General features: G+C 40.4%; 1 protein-coding gene across 1 annotated transcript in view; it reads right to left on the reverse strand.

The window, feature by feature from the left end:
• The window catches only part of LOC110464526 (multiple epidermal growth factor-like domains protein 6), an 18,671-nt gene extending 7,351 nt beyond the window's left edge, over window positions 1-11,320 (reverse strand). Inside the window, exons 1-4 of the mRNA XM_021519776.1 lie at window positions 11,211-11,320; window positions 5,561-5,701; window positions 4,293-4,496; window positions 3,205-3,477 (exon numbers count right to left, since the gene is read on the reverse strand). Of these exons, the coding sequence (XP_021375451.1) occupies window positions 3,205-3,477; window positions 4,293-4,496; window positions 5,561-5,701; window positions 11,211-11,274 (682 nt within the window). The 5' untranslated portion in view covers window positions 11,275-11,320. The remainder of the gene's footprint in view (window positions 1-3,204; window positions 3,478-4,292; window positions 4,497-5,560; window positions 5,702-11,210) is intronic.

Here is an 11,320-nt window from a genome sequence, read left to right on the forward strand (position 1 = left end):
TCAACAATTCTAGGCAAGAATTTAGTGAAATAAAAGTTCTTTAGTCTTGCAATAGATCTTTTACAGAAATCAGGATCATATGTCACATTTACAGTTACATAATCTGAAGTTGACCACACAATAAATTTACAAAGTTTCAATCCAGTTACATACATTGTTAACTGTACTTGGAGGTAATAGCCCCTGGGTCCATTTGGTTTTAACACATACATATCGGCTTCTTTAACAATATCATACTTTCCAGAAGTTAACAAAGTGTCTAAAGACATATCTTTAAGAAATGGACATTTGATTTCCAACAAGTGGTCACAAGGAGTTTGGATAATTCCATCGGGCGATACACTGAGCCATGGTTCACTTTGGGATATAACTGTTCCTACATCTGATATGATGTCCCCATCATTCCTCAGCTGCTGTTTAGCTTTAACCTCTCCGTCCTGTCCGTGCCTAGTGTAAATATTGCCTCTAAAGGTAGGATAAACATGTTCTCTTATGAAACTGTCTGGATTTGTTGTTTCCCGAATTGGTACCTTATGTGATGAACTGCCAGTAATTCTCAGTTTTCTGCTATCATGCCACAGCTCGGATTGGGATTGAGAAACAGTGTTGTGTGTCACAGATGATATCTGATGAGGTGTGAGCTTCACATATTTGTTGTAAAACTGTGCACACTTTTCACAGGATAAATCAACATCATGGTCAGAATGGAGAAGTGAAGCACATATTGAAGTATTGGTGATGTCAGCACTTGCAGATTTGTTGATAAGTGAATCCTTGATGTAAAATAAAGGCATTAATGTTGAACTATCAATAAACTTTTGAAACTCTGAATGACTTGAGAAGGTTTGAAAAGAAGAAGGAGTATAGTTTAATTCCTGGTCGATGTCATCTTCGTCCGTCTTATTGCGTTTTGGTTTGGAGAAATCCATGTCTGCAACAGGACCTGGCTCAATGTTCTTTGTCGTTCCTTTATTCCACTTAGCCTGAACATCTGTGCAACTCTTACCAGTAAGTCCTGTTTTGACAGCATATTCCACTTTCCACAACAACGCACCTACATGACTACAAGTCTTACTTACACCTGCCATACACGAACAGCCCCCTGTGTTGATTGTACCGTTACTGTCGCAAACAATCCACGGATGGTGGTACTCATTGTTCATTCTCTGTGATGGTCGTACATTACATTTCATAACAATGCCGTCAACAGTAACATGGTGTAAAATCTTATCAACAGCACCACTCTTAAAGTAGTTGAAACTGTCCATAGACTTGAAATTCCTCATCTCTTCTCCGTCACATGATCGACTCAAAACTAAATAGTTGTAAATATCGCCATACTCGATCTCTGGCCACTCGCGCATGTCATCGATCCACTCGTTTGATTTAACATCCTTTGATGTGATGGATTTTGCAACAGCCTCTATCATTGAATTTATCATTATCAACTTTACGCATGTGATTATAAATTCAGTGAAGTTCCAGTGAATTTTACAGAAATATCAATGCTACCTTGTTTTGCTTTTCGAATTGCCCGCCTTTATGAGTATGATCACTTCTGTAATGGCGGCACGATGTTAGCGGCACCTAGCGAGTATAATAATTACTACGGGCGACGACTGAAAAAAGTCGTGTATATGTCACTTGTGTGAAAACCATGGTTACCACATCAAAAATTACGAGAAAATGCCAAAAATCACAATTTTTGACCCAAAATTTGACCGCCACAACTAGTTTTTTTGTTCCTAAGTTCTGTCTAAAATCAAAGATCACATACTTGGTTACAGAATTATCCGTGTTCCAGCATAGGTCGTTCCGGTGGTATTTTAGCAATTTTGCCTCATGTGCTGTGTTCACAATTTTACTTCCTGAAAAGCTAGTTTTTCATGTATAGACACTGTTTCGGAAAATGGCCAAAATTTTATTCTCTAACCAAATACATTTAGTTTTGTTTTTAGAAATGTGAAGCCAACATAGTCCAATTCATCATGCTTATACCAATTTTAGTACAGTTTTATTTTCATTTATTTTTTACATGTCATAATACAGGGGTTAGCCATTTAACAAAAATATCACCCATGGCCACAACCCTCTACTGTATACTGCTACCGTAGCGTCAACATTTTATTATGAATATGACAGAGTCAACAGGGTTAGTGAAAACGAATCATTCATCCCTTTGAGGTGAGATGGGGAATCTCAACTCTCGATGAAAGATTCTTAAGTTGCCAAGCGCTCGGCGAGCCTCGTTTATGGCAACTTAAGAATCTTCCATATTGAGTCGAGATTTTCTGTCTTTCACCCAGGGGAGTAAGAGATTATATTATTCTCCTACCATGGACATTCGTATCCACACTTTTTCCCAATGTGAGATATCCTTGTCTCACCATAGGATTGAGAGGGTATTCCTCATTTATAACAATTGTATGACGTCACGTCAACCATGCATTATGTATAAGATAGAGTAAACAGGGTAAGACAAAAAGAATCCTTCACCTCTTTTGTGTGAGAATGTGAATCTCAAACCTCAGGAAAAGATTCTTAAGTTGCCAAACACTTGGAGCAATCCTCGCATTTAGCAAGTTAGGAAACCTTATCTCACCCTCAAGGAGGAGAAAGATTATATTCATCTAAACCCGAAGGGAGAGATTCTTAAGTTTAAAACATGAGGCTTACCCCTTGGGTTGAGATTCCCAGTCTTACCTACGAATCTTCCCACGAGAGTTTAGATTCCCCGATTCACTTCAATGGGATGAATGATTCTTTTTCTCTTACCCTGTTCATCCTGTCATATTCATAATGCAGTGTGAAGTTACTGACTCAATGCATTGTTGGTGCGACGTTAATGCATTGTTTCAGTGAATTGTCATACAATTGTCTTTACTGGGGAATCCCTTCGTCACAAACCTAGGATAAAACAAACGAGTTCTCACTAGAAGGAAATGTATTAATACACCTGTCTATGGTAAGAGGAAGATATGTCTTACATCTAACGACCCGTTTTTACACTGGACAGTTCAGTCATATAATCACAGGGTTAAGAGAATAATGTAGACTTGGTAACATTTACTGTAGCAAATAACAATAAGCATGCATTAAATGTACATGTAAGTATAAGAGAGATATGTAATTATAATTTTATAATTCAGTAATTTGAAAATTCCAACTAAAACTAAATACCAATGATGTCATAAACAAACTTACTAAACACTTGAACGTCACATAACTCCACCACAGCGTCTTCTGGTGAGTAATGTGATGGGGAATTAACAAGTGACGACGAGCGGTTGTTGTACACAATGACGTACCGCCCAGTTACAGAACACTGACGAGACTGACGATACGATGGAAGACCATCAGGTGTCGTCGTGTCGTCATGGTAACATAGATGTGAACCATTAGGGGGCCCTTTATATGGTTGACGAACTGGACTACTCAAAGACACGTACAGATAATATCCACTGACTATGAACTTGTCTAAAAAAGATGAAATCAAATTGGTTTTCAAGAAGAAATTAAAAAGTATAATTGCTGCTTTGAATCACAAACTCTGTATTACCAGAAAAGATAATGAACATTTGTTAAACCGATTTTGCTCGGTTTGAATGAAATACAAGTGAATAAATTATATGTTGTGGCGTGAAGATGTAAAATTATAACAAAATGAAGTGTTATAGCCACCTTTCCTCTATTGCTGTACAAATATATATCACAGGCCAACACTCCTTTCCCCCTTTTTTTTAACTGAATAATTCAAATTACATAACATAATGTAAATGACGGTATTTAAATATAACGGCCATCAACTTGATCACTTATGCGTAGTATTCCGATGTACTTGACACCATAGCAAAACGCAGTATGTTAAGACTGCAGTTGGTTTAATAAATAACACGTCATGTTGTTACAAAGAATCAAAGTTGAACGTCAATCGCCAACATGTTGTATGATCCAAGTAGCAGAATTGATGTTCTATCCTTACTTATATATAAGATAGCATATGTACTTTCCAAATTGCCTTCGAATCGAGTTAGCCACATCGTGTATTTCAAATTAAAATAATAACCTTCAACCGATACAGTTCTATATTGTTAACAACATCACATTTTCCGATGGTTAATTCCATTGCATCCATATTTCTTATATTGTAATAGGTGTTTTATAGCTACGTATAAGCAAATGCATTGAAATTGGAGACATGTATGCTTTGTGTTATTATCATTTAATTTATAACCCCGAAGCTGTAACCAGCCAACAGATCATTGGTCTATGAAACGATTTTTGATACTTACGTTGATGCTTGAAGACTATATTTATGGTGTTAATCCTGTGTGCCTGTCCCAGATCAACCATCCACCATGCTTCCCTCCATGCGTTGGGATATGTATGGGAATAGCTGTCCTGCCCAGGATAACCGTTTACCGCTTCGTTAGCGTCCCACTGATGATTACTGTTTACAGAACTTTGGTTGACTGCTCGATGATAAGCCAAGTCGCCTGGTTTTGTTAATAATGAATAAATCTAAATTTTAAAATGCCAACTGTTCCTATTTTGATATTGAAAAGGTAATATAAGGTTGTAACATATACACATATCGAAAAAACAGATGTGTTGAAATTGTCTTAACGGATTATCAATGAAACATGTCTTACATGGGGAAATGTACAAAATAGGTTAACGGTTGAAATACAATTAAACCTATTTGTCAAGGCATGTGTATGTTGGGTGTGATTTTGTAAAACACACCATCGAATTTGTAGATTTCAGTTAACTTGTCAACAAAGCAGCAAAAATCAATTTTTGAACAAATATTCTGATTATTAAAAATACAATTCGTTATATACAATGTTAATATCTTCCGTTCCGGTGTATGCACCAAATATACACATAATATGTCTGTTATTTCCCATTCACAATACGATTTGTTTTCTTTTGGCAATATTAAAAGTGAACAAGATGATTTAACATGTTATTTTTTACCTACTAACGTCAATAGGTCTGTTTGCTACAGTTTTTTGAAAAGATTACTCAACGTAATTATCACGTTTGCTGCTACATATTGTATTTGGAGGAAATACTACCACACAAAACTGATATCAGTTGTGTATGCACGTAAATACCTAATTGTATATGTCTAGTACAGTCGCTTCATTTGCATCTCGAACTGAAAATCTACGGGTTTTAATGAAGTGAATAGAAAATACCCTTCTCAATGGTCGATACTTTCCGTGATGTCATCACCTGTGACGATACAATATTTCGTATATCTTCACTGCATTTCCCACGTGTGAAAATGTATATAACTATATGTATAATACTTCGACTGTACATATAGAATAAAAAATATATAAGTTCAATTAAAAAAACATCCAATATGGAGGAAAAGACAGTTTCATCTGATTACTTACCTTGTGTATTTAACCGATTGAATGCTATTGTTAACCTCAGTCAAGCCTTTGTTTCCTTTAAACATATTGAACGATATTTTTTGGATTTTCTCACATTCAAAGTTACAACCATAAATAGCCGTCACAACTAATACTTTAATAAGCTGTCTTACTTGATGCTACATAACAGCATGGTCCTTTCCAGCCAGTCTGACACCCCGCCACGTCACACTGGCCCGTGTCGGGGTCACAACCCCTGTTCGCACAATGACAGGTGAAGCCGCAATCGTCTCCAAATCGACCGACAGAACATCCTAATTAGAATAAGAACACAACCTTAATCTATCTGTTTAAACAATGTATGCGTTCAACTCATCATTTGCTGGCTTGTTTAACACGATGAAAGTATGGAACTACATATGGTAAAGCATAAAGACCGGATACCCTGCATCATTGACAGAATAACAAACTATGACGTCTCTATTGCATATGTAGTATTGGTGCATTTTCACATCATTGATTTTGATGTGAAGTGTTTTGCTAACAGCATTTACCCTCCTGAATCACAGATAATGTTACTGATGAGGAATGCAGCCTGATATGAAACTGATTGGAATGGAAGCTGGTGTGTTTGTTACTGCTGAAACGTGAAAGCTAGTTCATTTTACTGAGTGAAAGGCATTGTGTTTTACTGATGAAGAGTGGTAGATTGCATATTTTACCGATAGGGAGTAAAAGGTGGTTTGTTACTGATGAGAAATTGAAATTAGTTTTTTTTACTGATGGGGAGTAAAAGGCGAACTATTACTGATGAAGAGTGGAAGATCGAATGTAACTGATGAGTAGTGCACGGATGTATTACTGATGAAGAGAGGAAGATAGCATGGTATGTTATAAATGAGTAGTAAAAGACGGTATATAACTGATGACAGGTGGGGTATGGAATGTTACTGATGATGAGTCGAAGATAGTTTGTGTTACTAATGAGGAGTGAAAGATTGCATGTTTTACTGATGGGGAATAAAAGGCGGTGTGTTACTGATGAGAAGTGGGGAAATGGTACGTTACTTATAAGGTGTGAAAGGTGGTATCTTACTGATGAGGAGTGGAAGGTGGTTTGTTACTGATGAGGAGTGGAAGGTGGTATCTTACTTATGAGGAGTGGAAGGCGGTATGTTACTGGTGAGGAGTGAAAGGCGGTAAGTTATAGATGAGTAGTGAAAGGCGGTAAGTTACTGATGAGGAGTGGAAGGTGGTTTGTTACTGGTGAGGAGTGAAAGGCGGTAAGTTACTGATGAGGAAGGGAAGGCGGTATGTTACTGATGAAGGGTTGTTACCTATGATGAGTGGAAGGTGGTATCTTACTGATGAAGAGTGGAAGGTGGTATCTTACTGGTGAAACGTGGAAGGCGGTAAGTTATAAATTAGTAGTGAAAGGCGGTAAGTTATTGATGAGGAAGGTAAGGCGGTATGTTACTGATGCGGAAAGGAAGGTGGTATGTTACTGATAAGAAGTGGAAGATGGTATGTTACTGATGAGGAGTTGAAGACAGGTCATTATACTTATGAGGAGTGGCAGGCGGTATGATACTGATAAGGAGTGGGAGGCAATATTCACTGATGAGGAGTAAAAGGCGGTATGTTACTGATGGGGAGTAAAAGGCGGTATGTTACTGATGGGGAGTGGAAGGCGGTATGTTTCTGATGGGGAGTGGAAGGCGGTATGTCACTTTTAGTATTGGAAGATGGAACATTGAAGGGCGGTATGTAACTGATGGGGATTGGAAGATGGTATGTTGCTGATGTGGAGTAAAAGGCGGTATGTTACTGATAAGGAATGCAACGCAGTATCTGACTGATACGGAGTGGAAAGCAGTTTGTTACTGATGAGAATTAAAAGGCAGTATGTTACTTATGAGGAGTAAAAAAAGTGGTATGTTACATGTGATACTGATGAGGAATGGAATGTGGTATGTTACTTATGAGAAGTGGAAGGCGGTAAGTTACTGATGAAGAGTAAAAGGGCGGCATGTTACTGATGTAGGATAGAACAGGGTACATTACTTATAAGGAGTAGGCGATCGTATGTTACTTATGAGGAGTGGAAGGCGGTATGCTATTAATGAGTAGAAGAAGACGGTAAGTTACTGATGGGGAGTGGAAAGCTGTATGTTACTTATTTAGGGTGGAACACGGTTTGTTACTGATGAGTAGTGGAAGGCGGTATGTTACTGATGAGGAAGGGAAGGAAGTATGTTACTGATGAGGAAGGAAAGGCGGTATGTAACTAATGAAGAGTGGAAGGCGGTTAGTTACTGACGAGGAAGGGAAGGCGGTAATTTACTGACGAGGAAAAGAAGGCGGTATGTTACTGATTGGGAGTGGAAGGTTGTATGTTACTGATGAGTATTGGAGTGCGGTATGTTACTAATGAGGAGTGGAAGGCGGTATGTAACTAATGAAGAGTGGAAGGCTGTATGTTACTGATGAGTACTTGAGTGCGGTATGATACTAATGAGGAGTGGAAGGCGGTAAGTTACTGATGAAGAATTGAAATGGGTATGTAACTGATGAGGAGTTGAAGATTGGGTATCATTAATGAGGGTTGGACGATAGTTCATTTTACTGACGAGGAGTAGCAGGCGGTATGTTTCTGATAAGGAGTGGGACGCGGTATTCACTGACGAAGAGTAAAAGGCGGTATGTTATTGATGAGGAGTGGAAGGCGGTATGTTACTGGTGAGGAGCGAAAGGCGGTATGTTACTGGTGAGGAGGGGAAGGCGGTTGTTACTGGTGAGGAGTGGAAGGCGGTTGTTACTGGTGGGGAGTGGAAGGCGGGATGTTACTGGGGAGGAGGGGAAGGCGGTATGTTACTGGTGAGTAGTGGAAGGCTGTATGTTACTGGTGAGTAGTGGAATGGGGTATGTTACTGGGGAGGAGTGGAAGGCGGTATGTTATTGATGAGGAGGGGAAGGCGGTATGTTACTGGGGAGTAGTGGAAGGCGGTATGTTACTGGAGAGGAGTGGAAGGCGGTATGTTATTGATGAGGACTGGAAGGCGGTATGTTATTGATGAGGAGTGGAAGGCGGGATGTTACTGGGGAGGAGGGGAAGGCGGTATGTTACTGGTGAGAAGGGAAAGGCGGTATGTTATTGATGAGGAGGGGAAGGCGGTATGTTACTGGGGAGGAGTGAAAGGCGGTAAGTTACTGATGAGGCGTGGAAGGGGGTTTGTTACTGGTGAGGAGTGAAAGGCGATATGTTACTGGTGAGGAGTGGAATGCGGTATGTTACTGGAGAGGAGTGGAAGGCGGTATGTTATTGATGAGGACTTGAAGGCGGTATGTTATTGATGAGGACTTGAAGGCGGTATGTTATTGATGAGGACTTGAAGGCGGTATGTTATTGATGAGGAGGGGAAGGCGGTATGTTACTGGTGAGTAGTGGAAGGCGGTATGTTACTGGTGAGAAGTGGAAGGCGATATGTTACTGGTGAGGAGTGGAAGGCGGTATGTTACTGGTGAGGAGTGGAAGGCGGTATGTTACTGGTGAGGAGTGGAAGGCGGTATGTTACTGGTGAGGAGTGGAAGGCGGTATGTTATTGATGAGGACTGGAAGGCGGTATGTTATTGATGAGGACTGGAAGGCGGTAAGTTACTGGCGAGAAAGGGAAGGTGGTATGTTACCGATGGGGAGTGGACGCTTGTATGTTACTGATGAGTAGTGCGGTATGTTACTGATAAAGAGTGGAAGGCGGAATGTTACTGGTGAGGAGTGGAAGGCGGTATCTTACTGGTGAGGAGTGGAAGGCGGTATGTTACTGGTGAGTAGTGGAAGGTGGTATGTTACTGGTGAGGAGTGAAAGGCGGTATGTTATTGATGAGGACTGGAAGGCGGTATTTTATTGATGAGGACTGGAAGGCGGTAAGTTACTGACGAGAAAGGGAAGGGGGTATGTTACCGATGGGGAGTGGACGGTTGTATGTTACTGATGAGTAGTGCGGTATGTTACTGATAAAGAGTGGAAGGCGGTTTGTTACTGATGAGGAGTGGAAGGCGGTATGTTACTGGTGAGGAGTGAAAGGCGGTGTGTTACTGGTGAGGAGTGGAAGGCGGTATGTTACTGATGAGGAGTGGAAGGCGGTATGTTAATGGTGAGGAGTGAAAGGCGGTATGTTACTGGTGAGGAGGGGAAGGCGGGATGTTACTGGTGAGGAGTGGAAGGCGGTATGTTACTGATGAGGAGTGGAAGGCGGTATGTTACTGATGAGTAGTGGAAGGCGGTATGGTACTGATGAGGACTGGAAGGCGGTATGTTACTGGTGAGGAGGGGAAGGCGGGATGTTACTGGTGAGGAGTGGAAGGCGGTATGTTACTGGTGAGGAGTGGAAGGCGGTATGTTACTGATGAGTAGTGGAAGGCGGTATGTTACTGATGAGGACTGGAAGGCGGTATGTTACTGGTGAGGAGTGGAAGGCGGTATGTTACTGATGAGTAGTGGAAGGCGGTATGTTACTGATGAGGACTGGAAGGCGGTATGTTACTGGTGAGGAGTGGAAGGCGGTATGTTATTGAAGAGGACTGGAAGGCGGTATGTTATTGATGAGGACTGGAAGGCGGTAAGTTACTGACGAGAAAGGGAAGGTGGTATGTTACCGATGGGGAGTGGACGGTTGTATGTTACTGATGAGTAGTGCGGTATGTTACTGATAAAGAGTGGAAGGCGGAATGTTACTGATAAGGAGTGGAAGGCGGTAAGATACTGATGAGGAAGGTAAGGCAGTATGTTACTGATTAGGAGTGGACCGCGGTTTTCACTGAAAAGGAGTAAAAGGCGGTACGTTACTGATAAGGAGTGGAAGGCGGTATGTTACTTATGAGATGAAGGCGGTATGCTACTGATGCGGAAGGAAAGGCAGTTTGTTAATAATTAGGAATGGAGTAAAAGGCGGTATGTGAGTGATGAGGAGTGAAAGGTGGTATGTTACTTATTAAGAGCGGAAGGTTGTATGTTACTGATGAGGAGTGGAAGAAGGTATGGTACTGATGAGGAGTGGAAATGACATGCATAAAGAATTGGGAGTAGAAGGCGCTATGTTTTCCTGATGAGGAGCGGAAGATGGTACATTTTACTGATTATAATTTGAAGATGGTAGGGTTTTACTGATGAGAAGTGGAAGATAGTACATTTTGATTTGGACCAGTTACAGAATTATCTAGTGATGGGGAGTAGAAGGCAGTATTTTTAACTTAAGAGGAGTTGAAGGCGGTATGTTACTGATCAGGAGTGGAAGACGGTATGTTACTGATGAGGATTGGTAGGCTGTATGTTAATGACAAGGTGGTGGAGGCGGTATGCTACTGATGGGGAGTGGAAGTGGGTATTTTACTGATGAGGATTGGAATGCAGTATCCTACTAATGGGAGGTATAAATTGGTATTTTACTGATGGAAAATGTAAATTTGTATTTGACTGATGAAAAGTGTTAATTGGTATGCGACTGATGGGAAATATAAATTGGTATTTTACTGATGGGAAGTTGAATCTGGTATGTTATTGATGGGAAGTTAAATCTTGTATGTTACTGATGGGAGGTGTAAGTTGGTACATTAATGATAAGGTGTGGAATCTTGTAAGTTACGAGTAAAAGTGGAAGCTGGTATGTTTCCGATTGGGAATAGATGCTGTGTCGTTGCCTATTAGGAGTGGAAACTGTTGAGAAGGGCAAACTATTGTGAAATACGTGGTTTTTTTTTGCCAGTATGTTTTATCGTGGAAAGATATTAATGTTCCAAGTTTCCATAATTGCATACGTACTTACTTGAAGAGTAAACATGGAAAGGTCCAAAACAGAACAGGATGAGAGCTGTTAAAAGTCCACACATTTGTTATTTGACGAATTCCATCATGCTCCTCTAGCTACCTGAGTGC

This window comes from Mizuhopecten yessoensis, unplaced genomic scaffold (assembly GCF_002113885.1).
Source record: "Mizuhopecten yessoensis strain PY_sf001 unplaced genomic scaffold, ASM211388v2 scaffold11007, whole genome shotgun sequence".
In the NCBI taxonomy this organism is placed as follows: domain Eukaryota; kingdom Metazoa; phylum Mollusca; class Bivalvia; order Pectinida; family Pectinidae; genus Mizuhopecten; species Mizuhopecten yessoensis.